Genomic DNA, 24,642 nt, shown 5'->3' with positions numbered 1-24,642 from the left:
ACTGCTCTTAAAATTAAAGCTCACACAAACATAGAGAAGGAGAGAGTGTCTTTAGTGCGGCACCATCTCTTCTAGAGTTGACACCCAAATTATTCCGTGTCTTTGTTATGCTAATATTGACCCTTTTAATCCCAGTGCACGCTGGAATTCGTTAGAAAGAGAGCTCGAAGGAGGGGAACGGGGTATTCAGTGCACACCAGAACTACTCGCACCCTAGCTCTAGTGCAGCTTTTATTTAAACAATATCTCGAATCTAGAAACTTTGTTGGAATGAAAAGGGGATAAAACGGGATGCGTGTTGTTAGTGAGTGCTCAGCGACAAATTAACTTGAAACTATGGAAATTAATATCAATTAAAAAGATTACCTACATAATTAAACAGTTTACTGGTATTGTCAGGTTAATATGGTGTTAGAATTAAGGATTTTAAATTAAATGTAATTTAATTTAATTCACATAGATAGTATCATAAGTTTATAAGTGATATGTTAAATTATAAGTATGACACTACCTATACTAATGCTAGAGACTTATAAGTGAGAGCTAGTTCTAGAACGACAAGCTAGAATTGAAGTCCTACACTCTGTGTTTATTAAAAGAAATTAGTTTAAAATAATTTTTGTATTAACCAAAATAAAAATTATAATTTTTCTTTCGTCGTGTATTTCTGAATGATAATGTACCATTGTTAAGTAATTTTACTATTGTAAAAAAACAAGTTGGAAAACCCAAATTACTACCTCTCCGAGTTGAGAGGAGAATTAAATACAAACTAATTTACCTAGATATTGATTAGCTATTGCAGAAGTTAAAATTAATGTATTATGAACACATTGAAAGTGTAGAGAATACTAGCACAGTAAAGTAGATGACATTTTTCAAGCAATATGTGGTGACAGTCACACACACACTGATAGAAACGCCCAGTGTAATATTTCTCTGTGACGTCATTATCACTCGGAGAGGTAGTAAGAGGAATTAATGGGTTATTGTGTTCAACTATAGAACAATACCTAATCATTTTTCAAATTGCTTTTTGCAACACGTCGACTTTAGCATCGCTTTTAGTATAAAATGAACCGCAACCATTGGAAAAATTTCACAGAACAATTTTCTGTACATAAAACTCTACAGCGACTAAACAAGAAAGATGAAGACCATAGCTTCCTTAGTTCTATTTTGTTTCGTTACCATCATTGGTAAGCACCAAATTTCTAATCACAAGTTGCAGTTGCTAAGCCTCGGTTTCAATCTTTAAACCCGTTATACGTTACGCAGTTACAGTTTTTACTACGGTGATCGACGTAATGCCACCAGGTGAAACTGACCACGTGGGTCGGGTTTTGAAACGTGGAGTCGGAGTGTTAGCCAGCTATGACGCTCTGCATGACTTTATATAGGAAAATAACAATGTTAAAATGGAGTGTATTCAAAAACCACATTGCAATAAAGTAATTAACTGATACATGAATGTCTTCTAACATCAAAAGTATGACTTTTAAAATAAATGCATGACTTAGCAGATGATTTCTAAACGTTTCAGGCTTACCAAAAGGCTTGTATTACGAAATGCTTTTATTTTTCTGTGCAATGATGACATCACAAATACGCGTTCAGCAGCAAGTACCGAAAAAACCGGTTTCTTTCCATGAACGCAGCTAATAATTTGGATAAAACTTAAAAAATCACCAAGCCTATTCAACAATACGAGCAATTAAATAAATCAGTTCAAAATATTTTTTAAAGTAAACAACATAATAAATATAATATAACATTTCATTTGTCGCATATTTCAAAATGATAAGATACCATTGTAATGTATTCAAAAATGAGAGGAATTTCTTGGGTATTATGTTCAACTATATAGAACAATACCTAATAATTATTAAAATTCCTTCTCAGAACACGTCGACTTGAGAATGGCGTTTAGTATAAATTGAACCGCAACTTTGGTAAAATATCACAGACTAATTTTGTGTACTTCAAGCTCTACTACGGTCAGCTAAGATGAAGACCATACCTTGCTTAGTTCTACTTTGTTTCGTTGCCATGGTTGGTAAGTACCACAACCCAAATTTCTTAATAACTTGTTACTAAGCCTCGGTTTCAATTTTTAAATCCCACGCGCCCTTTTATTGGTACTAATTTTACGTGATTAGAGTGTACTTCTTAAGCCTTGGTTTAAATTTTTTATTAAGGGTATAGAGCTAGCTATCTCAGAAGTCTTAGTGTGACGTCACCGGTGCTATTAGGGCGGTCCATAGAACCAAAGGGGGTACCATAACAATGGCCGCACACTGCCAGAGCTAAGGCCTTGACGTTTTACCTATAGAACAAGAAGTGATGTCTAGTTTATTAGGGAAAAGGAATAAATTCGCCACATTTCCAGCTCTTTATCTCCAGTCCAAACGTTACGTAGGTCCGGAGTTAATCCCCGCCTCTAAATTACAACCAGCATCTCACTGGTTCTTGAAAACTCGTGCACGTCAGCGCGACAAGGCGAATGAGTACGAAAATTACAGTCATATTTTCCGATTGAGGAGAGGCGCCTCCTTTTACGTCCCCCTTTGTATTTTGAAAGGGGGGACTGCAGGACTATGCCGCGCGCCTATACTTAGGCATCTCATATCTTCTCCCTAGTAAACTAGATATCGCTTCTTCCCTAAACACTGACGTCACAACTGAGATAGCTCTGTATTCAAGGCCAGCACTTGATTAGCGATTGAGGACAATTTGAAAATGAAACTATAATATCCGTTGTTAATTTTCATTACAGTTTTTACTAAGGAAAGCGTTGCAATGCCACCGCCAGGGGGAAGTGGCGCTGAAGTCGGGGCTTTGAAACGTGCAATCAGGTCTCCGATAATTGGTGCGGCAATAAAAGCGGGCATGAATCTAGGTAGACTGGCAAGTTTAAAACGTTCAGGCAAAGGAAGTTATACTTTGGAAGGAACAGGTGCAAGAAGAGGAAAATAACTATGTTAAAAACGAGTGTATTCAATAACGCATTGCAATAAAGTAATTAACTGTAACATGAATCTCTTTTTGCCTTGCATCTAACTTTCAAAAATATATGACCTGGTAGATGATTTAGATGTTTCCTTGTTTGTTAATAACGACGTCACAAAGACGCGTTCACCCGCAAGTATCGAAAAAACCGGTTATTTCGCTGAAGGTAGTCAACAACGCACCCAAAAATTTTGATTTATCTTTAAATCGTCGTGTCTTACGCTAAAATCTAAGCCTATTTAACCTCTAAATTAATTACTCATGCAATAATTGATATTAGTTCCAAATATCTTTTTGGAACAAACAAAATAATAAATATTTCTTTTATCGTGTATTTCTAAATGATAATGGTTCCATTGTAATGCAATTTTCCTATTGTAAAAAATATATGAGAAATTTCTGGAGTATTGTGTTCAATTAGAACAATACCTAATCATTTTTAAAATTGCATTTTGCAACACGTCGACTTGAGCATAGTGTTATAGTATAAATTGAAACGCAACTATTGGTACAATACCTGCACCTAAAACTCTACCGACATCAGCCAAAATGAAGGCCATACCTTGCTTAGTTTTACTTTGTTTCATCACTATGGTTGGTAAGTACCCCAACCAAATTTCATAAACACTAGTAGCTAAGCCTCGGTTTCAATTTTTAAATTTCACGCGCATTTTTGTTCGTTATATCACGTGATTATAGAGTTTATTCCTTAAAGTGTTAGAGTCACCAAAAATCGCTATTTTTAAAACTAAAAGGTTTTATTCCCATCTGAAAGATCAAATCTTTCTGATTCAGAATATCTATTTATATATTGCATTATAATTTTTCAAATATTATTAAAACCCCGGCTTTCGGAACCTACTCGCAGAATATTTTAAAATTATTTTGACAGTTAAATTTCGCGGTACCCCTGGTGACGTCACGATTGGAGCGCGCGTGAACCGCTACTCCACGCGCGACAATTTTTTTATTGATAGGTGGTGCTTTCAAAGTGATCGAATTTGACGCGCGCGCGCGCGATGTTTAAAAACTAGGCTTAGCTCTCGTAATGAAATCTGTCTCGCGCTGGTCAACCTCTTATGACGTCACCAGGGGTATATTTATAACTTATTCCGTCTTAACGAGGTATGTGAAATATCAATTTTCTTTTTCATATTACAAAATGAATAAATTTCTATAAGACTTTTTACTTTGGATCTACTGTTATTATAACCCAATTGATGTTTTAAAACGAAAATTAGCCACTTTTCAAAAAACGTGGCACTAACACTTTAAGCCTTGGTTTAAATTTTAAAGGTCACCGCGTGATTATTGAATACGGTTGTGGACCGTGTGAATAAGAACAGGGTATCAGATTGTATCACGTGTTAAAGACTGGTTGGCACTATTCTTTATGTAATGAAGGGCGCATGCGTAATACTATAATATCCCTTGTTAATTTTGATTTACAGTTTTTACTAAGGAAATTGGTGCAATGCCACAAGGGAAGAATGGCGCTGCAGTTGGGCCTTTGAAACGTGCAATCAGGTCTCCGTTCCTTGGGGCACTAAATTCGGGTGCGACCCTGGGAGGCTTGTTCAACGACTTTAATCCAAAAGATGGTCAATCGCCCGGAAACGGTTATACTTATCGTCATGCAGCGTTTAAGTTTGGAAAATAACAATGTTAAAAGTGATTGTATTCAATAACACATTGCAATAAAGTAATTAACTAAAACACGAATCACTTTTTGAATTTTCAAAAATTTTTGACTTATTAGATGATTTCTAAAACGCTTCAGGCTTGTTTAACTGTGTAATGATGACATCACAAAGATGCGTTCAGCAGCAAGTACCGAAAAAACCGGTTATAATAGTTTATATGATCGGTTTATTTCCCTGAACGCAGTTAACAACCTAGCTAATAATTCGGATAAAACTTAAAAAATCGCCAAGCCTATTCAACTATACGAGCAATTATATAAATCAGTTATAAATATTTTTTAAAGTAAACAATAATATAATATTTCTTTTGTCGCATATTTCAAAATGATAAGATACCATTGTAATGTATTCAAAAATGAGAGGAATTTCTTGGGTATTATGTTCAACTATATAGAACAATACCTAATAATTATTAAAATTCCTTCTCAGAACACGTCGACTTGAGAATGGCGTTTAGTATAAATTGAACCGCAACTTTGGTAAAATATCACAGACTAATTTTGTGTACTTCAAGCTCTACTACGGTCAGCTAAGATGAAGACCATACCTTGCTTAGTTCTACTTTGTTTCGTTGCCATGGTTGGTAAGTACCACAACCCAAATTTCTTAATAACTTGTTACTAAGCCTCGGTTTCAATTTTTAAATCCCACGTGCCCTTTTATTGGTACTAATTTCACGTGATTAGAGTGTACTTCTTAAGCCTTGGTTTAAATTTTTTATTAAGGGTATAGAGCTAGCTATCTCAGAAGTCTTAGTGTGACGTCACCGGTGCTATTAGGGCGGTCCATAGAACCAAAGGGGTACCATAACAATGGCCGCACACTGCCAGAGCTAAGGCCTTGACGTTTTACCTATAGAACAAGAAGTGATATCTAGTTTATTAGGGAAAAGGAATAAATTCGCCACATTTCTAGCTTTATCTCCAGTCCAAACGTTACGTAGGTCCGGAGTTAATCCCCGCCTCTAAATTACAACCAGCATGTCACTGGTTCTTGAAAACTCGTGCATGTCAGCGCGACGCGAATGAGTACGAAAATTACAGTCATATTTTCTGACTGAGGAGAGGCGCCTCCTTTTACGTCCCCCTTTGTATTTTGAAAGGGGGAAATGCAGGACTATGGCGCGCCAATACTTAGGCATCTTATATCTTCTCCCTAGTAAACTAGATATCGCTTCTTCCCTAAACACTGACGTCACAACTGAGATAGCTCTGTATTCAAGGCCAGCACTTGATTAGCGATTGAGGACAATTTGAAATTGAAACTATAATATCCGTTGTTAATTTTCATTACAGTTTTCACTAAGGAAAGCGTTGCAATGCCACCACCAGGGGGAAGTGGCGCTGAAGTCGGGGCTTTGAAACGTGAAATCAGGTCTCCGATAGTTGGGATGTTACGTTTAGGCATGCAACTAGGTAAACTGGCAAGTTTAAAACGTCCTCCAGCCTCAGGACCACCAAAAAAGAGAAATCCCTCATTCCGTTTAGGTAGAAAGTAACAAGGTTAAAATTAAAGTGTATTCAATAACGCATTGCAATAAAGTAATTAACTGAAACATGAATCTCTTTTTGAAGTCCCATCTAACTTTTAAAATAAATGCATGACTTAGCAGATGATTTCTAAAATGCTTCAGGCATAGCAACAGGTTTGTAATGTAAATGAAAACGTCACAAATACGATAAGCGTTCAGTCGCAAGTACCGGAAAAACCGGTGCAGCAAAGTAAAATTCGTCATATACATAATAATTAGTCTAGTTAGCTCCTCCCATAAAATCCGATAAGATGCATTGAATGATTCCTAGTAGCTATAAGTATTCCTAGTTTTTCTAAAATATATTTAAATTGCTTAAATCTAAGCCTATTCAACTGGAGCAATAAAAGAAATTAGTTAAAATATTTTTTGTAATAACCAAAATATTAATGTAAAATTTCTTCCATTAAATATTTCTTAATGATAATGTACCATTGTAATGTAATTTACTACTGTAAAAAATAAACAAGTTGAGAAAACCAAAATATTACCTCTCCGAGTCGAGACAAGGATTATCTACACCTAGATATTGTTGAGCAATTGCAGAAGTTAAAATTAACGAATTTTGAAATCATTACTCAAAGTGAAGGGACTATACAGAAAAGTAGATGACATTTGTCAAGCAATATGTGTTGAATAAGTGTTGAGAGTCTCACCCCCACACACACTGACAGACACGTCCAATGTAATACTTCTCCGTGACGTCATCATCACTCGGAGAGGTAATAAGAGGAATTAATGGAGTATTGTGTTCTACTAAAGAACATTAATTTTTTTTAAATTGCTTGTTAATTGCAACACGACGACTTTTTCAAAATTACGTTTTGGAACACGTAGACTTTGGCATCGAGTTTAGTATATATAAAACTGCAACCTTTAGTAAAATATCACAGAGCAATATTCTGTACGTAAATCTGTACCACGATCAGCGAAGATGAAGTCCATGACTTACTTAGCTTGTTTAGTTCTACTTTGTTTCTTTACCATGATTGGTAAGTACCACAATCAAATTTCTAATCACTTGTTGCTAAGCCTCGGTTTCAATGTCACGTGTTAAAGACTGGGGGGCACTATTCTTTATGTAATGAAGGGCGCAAGCGCAACACTATAATATCCGTTGATAATTTTTAGTTACAGTTCTTTCAGCGGCAGTGGAAGTCAAAGCTGACATTGGGATAAATGATACGTTGCGTGAATACGATCTTTTGAGAAGTGGTCTGAATTTTAAGTTTGGAAACTAGCAATGTTAAAAATGGAGTGTATTCAAAAACACATTGCAATAAAGTAAAATTTCAATTAAACTTTAAATTGCCAAGTCTTACGCAAGAATCTAAGCCTATTCATTCACTACTCGTGCAATAATATAAATTAGTTCAAAATATTTTTGTAGTAAAAAAAATAATAAATGTAATATTTCTTTTATCGTGTATTTCTAAATGATAATGGTGCCATTGTAATGTAATTTTCCTATTGTAAAAAAATATAAGAGAAACTTCTGGGTTATTGTGTTCAACTATAGAACAATGCATAATCATTTTTAAAATTGCTTTTTGGAACACGTCGACTTTAGCATCGCTTTTAGTATAAATTGAACCGCAACCATTGGTAAAATATCACAGATCAAGCTTCTGTACATAAAACTGAGACCAGATAAGATGAAGACCTTACCTTGCTTAGTTCTAGTTTGCCTCGTTGCCATCGTTGATAAGTACCACAACCCAAATTTCTAACCACTTGTTCCTAAGCCTCTTTTTCAATTTTTAAATTGGTTATACCACGTGATTATAGAGAAGTTGAGCCTTGGTTTAAATTTTAAATAAAGTGAATACTGTGGAGAGTGAATGAGAACAGTGTTTCAGATTGTGTCACGTGTTAAAGACTGACAACTATTATTTATAATTAAGGGCGCATGTGCAAAACTATAATATCCGTTGTTAATTTTATTTTACAGTTTTTACTAAGGAAAGCGTTGCAATGCCACCAGGGCCCATTGGCGCTGCAGGCGGGGCTTTGAAACGTGGAATCAGGTCTCCGATAATTGCGGCAGTAAATATGGGCAGGCGCCTGGCAAACCTAGCCAACGCGGCCAATGGAAAGCAGCAAAATCCTGGTGGCACTGTTTTATCATCACCTTTTTTGCGAGGAAAGTAAGAATGTTAAAAGCGAGGGTTTTCCATAAAACAGTTGAAATGAAATAGATAACTGAAACTTGAAATCACCTTTGCCATAAAATAAATGATTTCTAAAATGTTTCTTGTTTTGCATAATTCTGATGGAGTCTTTCTAGCTGTTGTTTCATTGGTTGGGTAAAAACACGAGTCCCTTAGCACCCGCAAGATTCAAGATTATTGGCTAATTAAAACTCGTCATACATAGCTCCTCCCACAAAGCCCGCCTAGATACGTAAAGTGAAAATGACTCGCTACACAATAATTCCTATTAGCTGTATGCATTCCTGGTTTAACTGACAATAAAACTGTTCAGATTTCTCTTTTTTTAAATATATCGATACCAAAAGAAGTTTCATAAATAATGACATGATAGAATTCCGTTTAGCATAATTCAATATTTATGCATTTGTTCGGTTTGAAACGCATTTTGCATCTATTTTTTATATGTCGATGTATCTATCTATCTATCCCTTTCGGCTGTCTCATATCCAAACGGGATAGGGCTAAAATTATGGGTAACATTTTTTTGGGGGGGAAAAATATATTCTCTAAATATTTTATATATCATGATAAACGAGTTCTAAATGTCCTTTCTCATTCCTCCCCTTTACACTCCCCTCCCCCTCGGTCGAAGAATATCCCCTATTCTCTTAGGAACTTGCATCTTTTTATTTCAATTCCAAGGGCTCGGATAGTTTCAGTAAAACTTGTTCAATCCTTTCCCCCAACCAAGAGGCCAAGAGCATAAGCAAGGTGTTAGAAAATGATTCCCCGATTTTCTTGAGATTTTTATCTCTTAACTACCACCTGAACTTTATTTATTTATTTTTATTTCAATTCCAAGGGCTCGGATAGTTTCAGTAAAACTTGTTCAATCCTTTCCCCCAACCAAGAGGCCAAGAGCATAAGCAAGGTGTTAGAAAATGATTCCCCGATTTTCTTGAGATTTTTATCTCTTAACTACCACCTGAACTCTCCCGGCAGTAACGAGATTTGGCGAGGTTTTATCTCTAACTACGCCTGGACTCTCCCGACAGTAACGAGATTTGGCGAGGTTTTATCTCTAACTACGCCTGGACTCTCCCGACAGTAACGAGATTTGGCGAGGTTTTATCTCTAACTACGCCTGGACCGAGGGGGTAGACGCTCTAGATCATGTGTACACCTGAGTTCAAAAGAGTTCAGCTTTGACAGTGCATTGAGATCAAATCCTTCGGAACTCAGAGTTTAGCTTTGACAGTACATTGAGTTCAATTCATATTGTACACCTGAGTTCTCAAGTGTCTTCCCCCTCGGCCTGGACTCTCCCGACAGTAACGAGATTTGGCGAGGTTTTATCTCTAACTACGCCTGGACTCTCCCACAGTCACGAGATCTCGTGAGTCTTTTATCTCTAGCTACGTCTGGACTCTCCCGATAGTCACGAGACTGCACGAGGTTTTATCTCAAACTACCGCCTGGACTCTCCCGATAGTCACGAGACCTCACGAGGTTTTATCTCAAACTACGTCTGGACTCTCCGAGAATCACGAGATCTCGCGAACTTTTATCTCAAACAAAGCCGGGTCTAGTCACGACTAGGCTAAAGTAGATTCGCACAACCTTAACAACCATCCGACCTCTTTCAGTTAAACTATAAATAATAAATCAATGTTTTCATTTTGGTGGTGGTGGGCCTGTCTTAGTTTTATGTTGGTTTTTTTGACAATTTTTGAGTAGAATATTAAATTTGAGGTTTTCTTCCCCATTTAGGTCAAAATTTGTATTTATCTCCATATAAATGTATGTATATTATTTACTATACTATATATTTTTGGATAATATGCCCTAAATTTATATTAATTTCTAGTACTATATTTAAATATATAATTTAAACTTCATTACCTTTGTTTAGCGAGTAAGGCGGCGGCTTTATCCTTTTCGACTTGTCGTTGCATCTCACGCAATCTTAATTGCGATTGCAATTCGGTTAATTCAACCCTCATTTGTAGAAAACCTTTAGGCGTGGGTCCCTTTAGTTCCTGGCATAGTTTACGAGCTACAGTCCTTGGTTCCATTTCATCTTGACTCCCTGATTGGTCATCACCGTCTATTTCAACCTGGCTCTGTTCGTCCTGCATTTTGAACAATTCCTATTTTTCACCTAAAAACGGATTAAGAAAAAAAAAATGAATTTTTAAGTAATTAATTTGCAACTAATTTGGAACTTAGCGCGGTAAATATATTAAACAAAATTGAAATAGAAGATGAATTAAAGTAAAACTTTTGAGACCCAAAGAAACTTTAATAACAACGATTTTAATCACAACAACAACAACAACATTACTTTACTTTTCGAAATACAGAGTGACAAGAAGACCAACGACTAGTGAGGGTAGGCCTTTGTCTAATTCTAAAATCTTTATTTAAATCCTAAAAACAATGGAACTTTTATACTCCATAAGGGACGTATAAACCAGACACAACAAATACTCCAATTCACGAGCAAGGGGATTGTTAGGAGTGGGGGCTAGCAAAAGGAAATGAATGTATTCCCCCTTCCCTTAGCTCGAGGTCTGGCGCTTTGCCAATAAAAAAATATTTCACTTCACGAGGCACGGGAATGTTAGGAGGGGGGTAGCTAAAGCTCGAGGTCTGGCGCTTTGCCAATAAAAAATTCACTTCACGAGGCAGTGGATTGTTAGGCGCGAGGGGGTAGCAAATGAAATGAATGCATTCCCCCTTCCCTTAGCTCGAGAAAATGTTCGCCTGGCATAAACTGTTAAACATACCGGTCCTCTTTGGAATTTAAGTCCATGATGGAACGCAACTTGCATTGTATAAATTTTGAAACGATAACATCTTTGGGCACGAGACTAATTAGCATATTCAAGGCTCCGGTATAATTACAACAAACAACAGGGTTTTCAAGCAACACGGACGGACGGACGTTGAAGCGGGCCAAGGCAGAGCTATAATCGACATTCCTGTAGCGTACGTTGGCAAAGGCTTAAAGCGAGTTTGTGCAAGGAATGAAACAACGCCTCTATGCAATGTTATATCCAAACACTATAGCTATGCCGGCACCGCCTTTTTATATTAAATAGGAGATGGGTATTTTATGGAATAAGGTGTTACTGAAGTTGTATTATTATTCCACTATAACCCTATCCCTCCTATTAAATATACTATGGTTATAATGGACAATAGAACTAATTATTATGAAGGGTAGCACCTTGAGAAGGTGTGATGAATTAAATTGGACAATATACAGGGTGTTTCTGATAAGTCTGCCATACATAAATTAAGGGGGATGTTAATTGTTCTTTGGAAAATCAATTTTTAGTCCAAAATGTAACTTCTATCTATGACATTTTGTTTGCCAAAAGTTAAGATTGGTCAGAGTATTTTACGGATGACCCCCTTAAATTTAATTAAGAAACTGATTAAGAAAAAGATTGGTAATTAAATCAAAGAGGTCATTTACTTATCAGAAACATTGGAACTGATTGATAAATACTGAATCTAACACATAATTCTACAAGGTTAATTCACGCTGTTGCTGCTGAATTGCATTTGTCTCACAGTCACAAACGACTGGCAACACATTTGAACTGCAGTATGGTAATATAAAAACCGGTTTTTCTTTAAATAACCTTTCCAAGGCTGCGTATACACTTTTATTCATTTACATGTTCAGCATCTTAATTAGTCTAATGCAAGAATGAAGAGAATTTTTACGATCCAATTGTGTAAGAAAAGGCGCGCTTCCAAACACAGAATAATATATAGAATGTTTTTTATTTTTTCCCGCGCATTTTCCTCAGTCCCCATGGGTAGTTAGTTTCCTACGTAGCCCCCATCCCCGCCATGTTTATCGACGCTTCATACCCCCTCTGGTATCCACTTTAATACCCTTAATAAAGCTGAAAGGTGGGAAGAATGAGATACAAGTATAATTATATGCCAGAATGCCTGGCATTCAAGACACCTTTGAAACTTATTACCTATTTGAAACTGAACAAAGAAGAAATTTCAATTATTTAGAACGAAGCAAAGGCTTAATAACCTTCCCCATCCCATTCTTATAGAATAAGACTCCCGCCAAAATTATTGTTATTATTTGGCGGGAAATTACTTGCATTTTTACGACTGTGAAAGTATATATACAGACAGTGCTGTATTTAATTGATAAAACCAATACGATTCAACTGTATTAAGAAATACTAATTAAGAATAATCCGTGAAAGCATAAGTTCATAAGATATGGTCCTTCCATAAGTTTGTTTTATTAATATCTGGTCATGACAAACTAAAAGGCTTGTAATGAATTTGAAGTGAGTTGAGTGAGTGAGTGAGTGAATGAGGTAGGTCATAGATTCGAGAGGAGGTAAAGCGAGGGAGGGGCCTGGTGAGTGAGTGAGGTAGCGCTGCTGTCAAATTTGGGCTTAGTAATGCGGACTAAATAGTAGTGCCTAGATGGAATAGGTCCTAGCTGCAAAATTAATCCACCTTATTCCCTTTCGCCGGAAGTTAGGCTTACCTCGGGATTCATGGGGGTGAGTAACGGGAATAAATTCGTCTGTCGTCCGCTACAGAACATATTTTTGGCTTTTGTAGCAGACGACAGACTAATTTCATCCCGTTACTCACCCCCATGAATCCCGAGCTAAGCCTAACTTCCGGCGAAAGGGAATAAGGCGGATTAACCACCACCGAGTGTACTTAGGACTTCAATTGAATTCTCGCTTCCGTCGTTCTCCTTCTCGAACTAGTTATCTCGAGCTGCTCTAAGTCTCTCAGTAGCATTACGAACTTGGTAGTGCATTTCATACTTATCATAAACTTATGGTTAAAGGTAAACGAGAAACAGTAGCGGTTGGTTTTTCGTTAAGCCTTTGTTTTGCTAATTTACAATGGTTCTAGGCCTAGTTTTCCCTCCACGTTTTTAGGGATTGTCCCTAATTGCACGTGACTGATGCGAAGGGATCTTCTTTTTTTATTTCAAAAAGCGCTTTTCTAAATTTAGAAATTTTTGGAGTGTGTTTCGAAAACTGAGAGCAACGGCTTTCTTTACGACCTCCCAGGAAATGTTATCACGCTACGTTTCCGGAGATGCCTGAGAGAGAGAATCTTCTATTGTCATTCTCGCGAGTCTCCTATTATTAGCTTAAACCCATAACAATTAGTTTTAAAACTATACAGTCAAGTATAATTATGTCTCCTCCTGACATTAAGAGGCAAAAATCTTAACCCTTATTTGAATTATTTCGCCATATACTACGAACGAAGGATAAGCCTAATTATTCAAACTTTTATGTCTATTTTTATCCTTAAGCCGAATTATTCAAACTCTCATGTCTATTACGAAACCTTAAGCCTAATTATTCAAACTCATGTCTATTACGAAACCTTAAGCCTAATAATTCAAACTCGTGTCTATTTCAAAACCTTAAGCCTAATTATTCAAACTCTCGTATCTATTATGAAACCTTAACCCTAACATTCAAACTCTTTACGAATTACATTGAACTCTAACCCCATTTCAAACCTTTAACTACAAAACTATACATAATTCCAATAACATTCTTAGGCCTAAAACCTTAAACTATATTCACTAACATTCAAGTTATTTCGTAATTAAACTGACAGTGTTTTTAATCAATCCCATTAACGACATCTCGTATAGCCGTTGACGCAAACGTTAGATTAATAACCCTAGCTGTTGTCCAAAAACAAACTAAACTATCCAGACTACATATAAACAGGAAAACTTCCGTGAAAGCCTGGTAAACAGGAAGCAACCACGGTCCACGGACCCATCATCCAATCACGGTTAAACTGAAATGACGTCAAACGCAATGAAAAGGCAATCAGTATGAAAGTTTCCGTATTTATTTATTTATGAAGTATTTAAGAATCTTAGACAGTTTAACTTGACACTAGGGATAGCCCTTAACGTTAGGCTATTAGAGAAGCTATCAAGTTAATTTGTCGGCAAGATTGACCCGTCAATTGAACTTGTCAATTAAGTATAGTGAAGGAAATTACCAGCGACAAGTTAAGCTGGCTAGACGAGACCGTAACGCTTATGTAAGAAGCTTCAATTAGTTTAGCATAGTTTATGGGGGGTTTTAAGCGATGCCAATTTAACGGGTCGTCAACTGTGAACAGATGTTTAACTATACCGGGGGTTTGGTAAAGTTTCCATACCCCCCTCCCAGCCCCTCAAATGACACCACTGACATCGCGTCTATGTGGAAGATGATCAATGACTTATCATTAGTGAGGCGGCAGGCAGTTAAGAATCCCTGGAAGCATGCAGTTGGTCGGGAAAAAATGATATGAGGAAATTTGGAACTGAATCTCAACTTTAAAACGAAATAACTTCAGTTTAACAAATTTTCCATGAAAATCCCTTGAGTATGTGATAGCCCTAATTATCCTCTATCCAATGGTATTAATTACTTTGTCTTATATCAATTAGGACTCGAGTAATTAAGGTTTGAATGAAAAAACATATGCTTAAATTTAAGAAAATCTCAACCCAAAAACCAACTTTAAAGCGTCATAACTTCAGTTAAATAAAAGTTCCATGTAAATCCCTTGAGTATATGATAGCCCTAATTATCCTCTATCCAATGGTATCAATTACTTGGTTCTAAATCAATTAGGGCTCGAGTAATTAAGGTTTGAATAAAACAACTTAATCTTAACTATCAAAAAAGGAATTTCATCCCGAACACCCCAACTTCTAAGAGTCATAACTCTTTATTAACAAACTTTCCAGGAAAATCCCTTGAGTATATAATAGCCCTAACTGTCCTCTATCCAATGGTATTAATTAATTAGGCCTACGCCCAATAGCGATGGAGAAAACACTGTTTAAAGACGTTGACCAAAAGTAAAATAACTCCGAACTATATTGGGAAAACATTCACAATTCAGTTCTGTTTAGTTTATAAGAAAAAGTAAAATAGTAGAGGTAGGAATGGATCCCAGGCGATTTCCAATCCGACTTTAACCAATGGTATTCTTTTAGTGCTCCGTTATAGCGTACCACTAACAACACCGCTTTTCTCCGGCTGGTCTCCTCTACTGAACGAGAAATTACTAGAAAGATTGTCCACGGTACAGAGCACCACCAAGGCTTATATAGCCGCCGTTACTGCAACAACTATACGTCCTATATAGTCTAGGCTCGGATTCTGATTGGTTGTATTCCCAAGGGAATATGGACCCCCGGTTCCGATAAGGCCTAACGAGCTCGAGTGCCGTTAGCCTCCTTACAAGAAAAAGTACATCCTAACTTAATACTGATTACTTAACTAAAAGAGTCGAGAGAAATAGAGTAAATAGTTGTTTGAGGTTAAGTTGTCGTCGTTGTAATGGAAAGAACAGTGTCTCCGGCTTATTATTATCAGTTATTGGTAGCGCTGCCAGTGTTGAGAATTGATAGGGTCACCGTAAAGAAAGAAATAGATGCGCAGTTGACCTAGCAATTTACACACAAATTTTTCATTTCAAAATTTACTGTCACCGATTTTTCAAAAACATTCCTTGAAAAGGTTTTTGGAATTTAGAGATATTTATTGACTAAGTTAATTAAAATAGCCTCTACATTTTTAATTATCTTATAGATAACGGTTAATAAAGCATAATTAAGAAATTAATTAATCATTGGACATACATTAATGGGAAAAATGGGAATTAACTTATTTATTGTTAATAATTGAATTTATCGGAACCAACTAGTACAAGTCAAATATTACGGATTTCTCATCTATTTCGGCTTAATTGATAAATAGTTTAGTAACGTCCCATCTACAGAGTGATTATCTAGTGACCCCCCCCTTAACCCTTTCCCCCCCCTAAAGGCGAACGAAGCGGATAATAAAAATACCGGCGAATCGAAATTGAATGGTAATAACATCATAGATAATATAAATATAAATATTTAATCTAGCTGAAAAGGAAGAGCCATCATAACATTTTTATAAGTTTTCTGCACGCCATTTTTAAAGATGGCGGAGGGAAAATCGAAAGCCAAAAAAGGTTACTTGTCTATATGGTTTAGAAAAACAGTGTATTAAATTTTAAATAAATCTGTTGAAATGCAGGGATGTTATTCCATATAGAAGGTTTAGGTTAAATTTCTGGATGGACACCATTTTGAAACATGGTGGAAGAAAAAGTCGAAACCGAAAAGCTTACCATGAAGTCCATCTACAGGACATGGGGAACCACTGCACTAATTTTAACGAAATATGTTGAAATGCAGAGAAGTTATTTCAAAAAGGTTTTATTTATATTTCTGGATGGCCACCATTTTTCAAGATGGAGTCGGATTGGAAAAATATTTTTTAAGGCGTGCCTACAACTTAAGAGTAACGTCCCTGCAAATTTTTAGACTTACGGTTTGGGCTTAGGCATCCACTGGATCTTAACTCAAAGGGTTAAACTTTATTTCTTTTACTTCCAAAGCTTCTCTAGTTAATATTTGAAATATCTATGATAAGGAAACGATCAAGGCTACTTATTTAAACATTCATTTTCCATTAAGCAGTCGAAATAAAGATTGCCAAATGTCCCTATCCAGTTTTGTCCCTTTTGCTCCTGTCCCTAAGCCTAAAACCTGATTTGCATAGAACTAAAATTTCGCTCGAATAACCTCCTAACGCTAGAGGGCGCTTTCAATAATTCCCCCCCCACCCCCGCTCCATAAAGGAACACACACAAGTACAGTAACTGTTGGACTTAGCTACGAAAACCCGTCCCATCCCATTCCGTTATTAACAGAGGAATAAATTAACATCATCAAAAATACACAGGGTCAATAAAAATATTCAGTCGAATCCTCCTCAATCAGAAGGGAAATTGAAAAATTAAGGATTTATATTAAGGGCATTGGAGGAAATTTTGGTGTGAAATGTATAGGGGAAATGGGGGTGAAGTTGGTGTGAAATGGGGAAGGAAATTGGTGTAAAATGGGGAAGGAAATTGGTGTAGAATGGGGGTGGAAATTAGTGTAGAATGGGGGTGGAAATTAGTGTAGAATGGGGGTGGAAATTAGTGTAGAATGGGGGGTGGAAATTAGTGTAGAATGGGGGGTGGAAATTAGTGTGAAATGGGGGTGGAAATTAGTGTGAAATGGGGGGTGGAAATTAGTGTTAAATGGGGGGTGGAAATTAGTGTTAAATGGGGGGTGGAAATTAGTGTGAAATGGGGGTGGAAATTAGTGTGAAATGGGGTGGAAATTAGTGTGAAATGGGGGTGGAAAATGGTGTGAAATCGGTGTGAAATGGGGGAGGAAATTGGTGGAAAATAGGGGAGGAAATTGGTGGAAAATGGGGGTGGAAATTGGTGTGAAATGGGTGTGAAAATTGGTGTGAAATGGGGGTGGAAATTGGTGTGAACTGGGGGTTGAAATTTATGTGAAATGTGGGTGGAAATTAGTGTGAAATATGGGTGGAAACTGATGTAAAATATAGGAATAAATTGGTGTAAAATATAGGAATATAGTAGCTGGCTCTATGGAAAACCATAGAGTTTAAATCATAAAGGAGAACATAGAAATTATCCCGAAATTATAGGAGAAAATAGAAAATACAGGAAAAGATTCGAGTAATTTAATTTTTGGCCCCCCAATTAAAATGAATTTTATTTCACCCTTAATGATTATTTCCTGCACATATATAGAGTAAAAAATATCTCTCTTTATAAAGTCACGAACGGCGATAGTCGAGAAAGGAAATTTTAGATTCAGGAAGTAACGACGCAACCTGACTTCCGTTGGCGCCAAAAGCCCGCGCGCTCGCTCGCAGCTAGACCCCATATCGATTATGAATTTATATTCGTCCCCTTTCCCCAAGGAGTTCCTGGACTATATCGCTATCCGTCCACTTAGCTAAGGCGAATACACCCTTAAGAAACATCCTCGTAATCATATTAAGCTTAAGACAAGGCTTAACCTAATTCGCGTTATGGCCTTAGCAAAATTCACCCCTTTGTCCACTTAGCTAAAACGTATTACATTAAAGGCTTCAAAGCTGGTATTTTATAACATGGGCAGAGGGCTTCAGTTTATTCGTCTTAGATAAGTGGGCGTAAAAACCTCGCACGCGCTGTCCTTGGAGAATTTGAAATCGGGCGCGAGACTTTGAGTGGTGGCACGCGGGCGACAATTTCCCGCCATTTCTCCCCCATATTCCTCGGGGGTCTTGTAAAGTCTCGTGCGCTGCCATTTTTTTTATTTTAAAGTTCAAGTGAAACTACTTTATTTTATAAAAGTAGATAATCCCTAAGGGGATGTATTTCCCATAAATCGTGTAACCAAATTAAGAATAATTAATATACATAAATAATAGGCCTTTATAGAAAGTTTTTACGGCTTGCGCACCTTGTTGATTTGTCCCGCCGCGCCTGCGCATTATAACAGCCATACGTCACCAAAATTCTCTCGGAAGTGACGTCACTAAACTCAACAACCAAGGCTTAGATCAAAATTCTTAAATAAATATACTTTACGTTAGATCTAATCATTATAAATTCATACGAGTATCAAATATCAACATTAGAATAGTTCGGCAAAATATGAATAAGATTTGCTGGCTTAAAGTAGATAAACACAAACGAAGAACAAACGCGTTAAAAAAAGCCCACCATTTTATCAGTCGGCTTTATCTCTCCAAATCTTGCCTCCAGTTCGTGTTTTTTATAACACAAAACTGGCTGAACTGAACTGACTCAGTTTGAACTACAAGAGGGGACAAGTACCCATAATTCCTTTAGAACTTTCTATAAAGGCCTATTGGCTATATATTAAAAGCGTCGCATTTTAACTGTGTTAGTTGACCTTTAAAAAATTGGAGATTTGCTTTCAAAAAGCGGGAAAAAAATTCGGGATCGAAATTCATATTTAAGTAAAAAAAAAATGTAATTTGGTTTCCAATAAAAATAATCTTGAATAATTTATTACTGGGAGTGTGGGAAGTACGAATCACGTGATGTGAATTAATATTTAATTTTTTTACTTTAAAAAAATGTAGATTTGATAAAATTATAAATTTTGTGTGTAAGAGGGGAAGCTAACATACAGGGGCAACGATACCACAGGTTTACAGGTTTACAGGTTTATTATGACGCCGTACAAAGTACACCCCTTTAGAACGGGGCGGCTCACCTGTTGGGAGAGCTCAGCAATGAAGAAAACAAAAATATATGCATATATACATAGGATATGATACAGAACTAAAAACATAAAACAAAAATTAAAATCAAACTTCAAAATGAAAAGCCAAAATTAAAATTTAAAATTAAAAGTTAAAATTAAACTTCAAAAGTTAAAGTTAAAATTAAACCTCAAAATTAAAATTAAAAGCCAAAATCAAACTTGGAAATCAAAAGTTAAAATTAAAATTAAAGGGAGTGACACGCATAGTGAGACCAAAATGGTCGTATAGATCCAAATTAAGTGGAGGATGGCGCGGGATGTCCGGCATCGAAAATAGCATGTGCATCGGTGAGATTAGCTCGTCTCCAGGCTTGTTTCTTCTGCCACCATAGAGAGAGGATTTCACGCACCACCTGGGGGTTCCAAGGAGCGCCGGTTAGGCCAAGGACATCCTCCAAGGAGTCCCCATAGTGGTTGGTACGCCACAAGTGGGCGTCGGGGCCACCCAATGTCTCGGGACAAACCAGGAGGACGTGGGAAACATCTTCGGTCGCGTGGCCACACAGACGGCAGGCCGGCGAGAAATCGCCAAAGTCGGCCTGACGAACTCCTGTGAGGAGGGAGCCTGAGCGTGCTTGGAAGAGTAGGCCGCTGGCCATCTTACAGGCTGAATTCATATTTAACTCTTATTTTTTTTAATATTGTCATAACTCGTTTAATTTAATCAATATTATTATGATATTTGGTGCAGTTACTCTATGGAATACGTACTTAAATGTGGCATAATTAATTTTAAATTATAATAATTAAATTAATTAGAATTACTGCTACAAATTTCATACATCAGAAAAAGGTAAAAAACTTACATTAACAACTAAAATTCGACGCAATTTTTACACAAATTTTTGGATAGCAGACGATTCTTAAGAGGTGTTTTCAATTTGAAGTGTGACGTGTAAGAGCTCTTGACAATAATGTACCATCGTATACTGAACGAAGTATTTGGTTGTAAAAATATTTTTGGGGGGCCCAAGCATCGAGTTGTTTATTTCAAGGATCTTTTGGTAACTAAGCGGTTAAGCCTTGGTTCTTGGTTTACGCTATACAAGCTCTTTTACTTTTAGGAGAGAGAGGTAAGCTAGGGGGTTCAAGCGTCCCTAGCGTTATTTACGGTTGCCCCTAGCAACGGAAAAGGTTTTCACACGAGCTAAGCTACCACGCGCTGTTGAAGGCTCTGCTTCCTACCTCCAGTGTTGGACGCCATCTGTCCATAGGCATTTATTGTAGAATTCAATTTAGCGCTTTTCTACCCCGTTTTCAAGCGGATACCAAAGATATTTTAGAGGAAAAACGTTTTAACTGAGGATTTATTATAATATTATTATGGGGTTTAAAGGTTAAAGGGTATTGTGGAAGGGTTATTTTTAGATTAAGGTTATATTTATTGTAGTATTCGCGTACGTTTTGCTCGGAGCTTTAAAATGAGATAAAGAACAAGGAAATCGCGTAATAAATAAGGAAGTTGCGAATTTTTCAAAGAATTTTCATGGAATTTTTTAATTTTTATTTATTTATCTTTTTCTTTTTCAAATAAAAATAATTTTATGGACAATTTTTCACAATCTTTGAACCCCTATAACTCCGTTATTTCCCAACCGATTTCAACCTAACTTAAATCATTTTGTAGCTCTAATTTCCCTCTATCACACCCAATAATTTTTCAAAAAAATTCCAAGAAATTTCATGGACAATTTTTCACAATCTTTGAACCCTTATAACTCCGTTATTTCTTAACCAATTTCAACCTAACTTAAACCATCTTGTAGCTCTACTCTCCCTCTACAATACCAGATGAATTTCTCATTAAAATAAATAAATAAATAAAGACGAATAGAAATACGAATGAATGAAAAATTCCAGTTACGAAATATTTCCTCTAAAATTCTAAAGAAGGTTAAGGAGGGATTGGAGGCTTCTGACTCAATCAATAATAAAACGTAGCTTTTGGCGGAAAACTTGTATGATCGGGCCGGACGGCTTTACGTTTTGCGTTATTTAAACTTTTTTTTTTCCTTTTTCTCCATTCCATCTTTTCTTCGGTTTGAATGGAGAATAGGATTTTATTTCCTGAACTGAATTCGTCGACTATTGGATCCACGCAGCCAACGGATTTTTCTATTGAAAATATATATATCTATATATATGTACGCTTTCACCATATACATATACATATATATATATACATTTTTTTTTTACCCCAAACGCTAAATTTTATGGATTTGCCTAAAGATATCAGTATACCATCTCGGCTATTTTAAAAGAAATTCTATGGAATTCGTATTCAAAGTATCAGAAAAACCATTTTTTAAAAAACTAAAATTCAATACTAAAAGTTGATTATGTTGTTGAAACAAACGTAAAGTACTTAACTTCATTCTTATTTGAAGGTAAATGTTCAGGTAACATAACTGATTATAACTTAATTAAAAAAAATTATTGCCCTTTATCTAAATATAAAAAGGAATTAAATATTAAAATTTAAATAATATGAATTATCTCTTATTACAACATGATAATTAGTACATTTAGTTAGTCATGATTAAAAACTATCAAGGGCTACTACACCACCTGCCATCAGTCTGGGAAATAGAACACACTTCCTCTGTTCCAAAACCATTTTATTAATTGCTTGAACTAATTTTTAAATTCAAGAAGTTTGGGTCACTGGTCCTCAGGACCACTTTATTAATTGTAAATTTATAGGAGAACAAAGGCGGGGACCAGTCCGGAGACCAGTTTATTATTTCGGTCACTTGGGGGAGGGGGGGGGGTCACAGGTCCGAAGGACTAGTTAAAAAATTATCCTTATTTCCCCAGACTGCTAGGCTGCCACTGATTTAGTAGCGTCTGCTAACCCGAACCTCTTACTCCAAACGGGATTGGTTGAATTCTCACACAGACTGAGAGAGATAAGGTTCGGGCTAGCAGACGCCTCTAAAACAATGGCGGATGTCGACACAGTAGTCCTTGATAGTTTTTAATCATGACTAATTAAATGTACAAATTATCATATTGTAATAAGAGATAATTCATTTTAATTTTAATTATAATATTTAACACCTTTTGTATTTTGAAAAAGGTAATGAACTTTTCATTTAACATTCACCAAATTGCTGCACCAATTTTCCATAAAAGATATTGAAAATCCCCATCTCCTGATATTGATAATTTGCAAGTCATCGTAAAAATAACTAACCCAATAATTGACCTGACCGAGGCTTATCTATCTTTTCCTTATTTGACTTTTAAAATTATTTTTTGACCGAGGCTTAAGTATGGCATTCGTGTTCGCCTTTGAATGGGTCTTGGTTGTCCTGGTTTACGCGGTCTAGCCTAGTTAAGCCTTGTCTAGACAAGGCCTAGCTAGCTACCGAAACAAACCAACACACAAGTAAGTATAGAGGAATCGCATCAAAATAAATGGCTCTCAATTAATTTCGAGTTTAGCGATAAAAGTTATCATTGGGTTTTGAGGGGTGTTTTCCAAATCAAATAGATTACTTTTCAAACAGTATAACCGACCGACCGACCACTCTCTTATCTTTAGTTTTGGTTCGACGGATTCTTTGGTCAGCGCCAAGGCTTAAGGTTGATCCTTGGCGGGTTATCTTTTGGAGGGTTGCATCGTAAGCCTTTGTTTCCTTTTGTTTCTAGGGCGACAAAACTTTCCCAAAACCTTCACCCCATCCCTGATTAGTTGGTCGGTCCCTTTTGATTATTTTGAAGTTTAGCAAACCGCAAATCGATTTTTATCTAACAAGTTGTTCAAACTCATTTTTGATTCTTTATCTTCAATTGATTACTGCACTTCATCAAGACTCGATAAAATTATTGTTTTATTTATTCATTTTAATTGAACGATGATATTTTGCTTAATTACTCGGGCCCTGATTGTTGTAATTGCCAAGTATTTAGTATCGTTGGAAAGCTAAGAAATAGGGCTATGACATACTCAAAGGAACCATACTTATAGAACCAGAGTTAGAAGGTGTTATGTAGATAAGTTCATGGTAACGCTATGGAGATTACGTCAATAAACACTTTCCCTAATTACTCGGTTCCTGATTGCTGTAACCCCAAGTAATTAGTACCATTGGAAAGCTAAGAAATAGGGCTATAACATACTCAAAGGACATCCTAGTATCTCTTATAGACCCAGAGTTACAACACTCCAAAGACAATTTGAATTTTATACCAAAACGGTAACAACACTATACAGAGAAAAAGACTCCAACCACATTTATGAAATTGGGCCTTGGTCTCTCCTTCCCAAGTTGGCAGGGAGGCACTTTTGAAAGATGCTAAAACCTTGAAACGTCTGAACTTCTTGTAGGTAATCTAAAATGCGAAGAGTACCCTTCTTCTTTCTTTTTTTCATCTAGGGGGGATTGGGTTCACGGGCTGTTAAAGGTCTCGGAGGTGAGTTGTTCAATTTGGAGTATGATGGATTGAACCTGGTTTCTTCTTAGCCTTCTGGTCAGACCGTATACAAACCCCAAACCCACGTCAGATGTACTTTCCCCTGCTTAAACCCACAGGCTAGTCATACTTGGCGATTCAAAACTACCTTGGCTTGAAAAAAGAAAAAAGAAAACCCCAAAATATACGTTGGAGAATTCAACCACTTTTCACCCCATCTTAAGCCAGGCCGCTCGGCGAGTAGACCCGAGTGACCATTGGCATTCGCCTTACCACATTTATAAAAATAACAACACTCGTTATATCGCGAATAACGAATGATAAACATCACGTATGTCCGGTTAATTTTAAAATTTGTATACGTTGATAACTTTAAGGTCAGAGGTCAACCTAATACTTTACAATATGAGTTTATAATTTAATATCAAACAAAATGCTGAGTCATTTTATAGATAGACAAAGGGTTTTTTTAAAAAACAAGGCAATTTCATTTTCAAAAATAACCCCTATTCTGTTATTTAATAATAACAAGAAAATGCTCAAAGAGTTGTCACCCCATTTAAGGGGGTCGCGTATCCCCGACGCCATTTTGTGAAC

General features: G+C 36.4%; 1 protein-coding gene across 1 annotated transcript in view; it reads right to left on the bottom strand.

The window, feature by feature from the left end:
- Positions 1-24,642, bottom strand: part of LOC149615628 (coiled-coil domain-containing protein 63-like) — a 124,601-nt gene that overhangs the window by 41,847 nt on the left and 58,112 nt on the right. Inside the window, exon 4 of the mRNA XM_089857186.1 lies at positions 10,299-10,557. Within this exon, the coding sequence (XP_089713312.1) occupies positions 10,299-10,534 (236 nt within the window). The 5' untranslated portion in view covers positions 10,535-10,557. The remainder of the gene's footprint in view (positions 1-10,298; positions 10,558-24,642) is intronic.

The sequence above is a fragment of the Phalangium opilio genome, unplaced genomic scaffold (genome assembly GCF_054372755.1).
Source record: "Phalangium opilio isolate 3A_F unplaced genomic scaffold, DU_Popi_V2 ptg000217l_1, whole genome shotgun sequence".
NCBI lineage: Eukaryota > Metazoa > Arthropoda > Arachnida > Opiliones > Phalangiidae > Phalangium > Phalangium opilio.
This window is presented reverse-complemented; position numbering and strand designations above follow the sequence as displayed.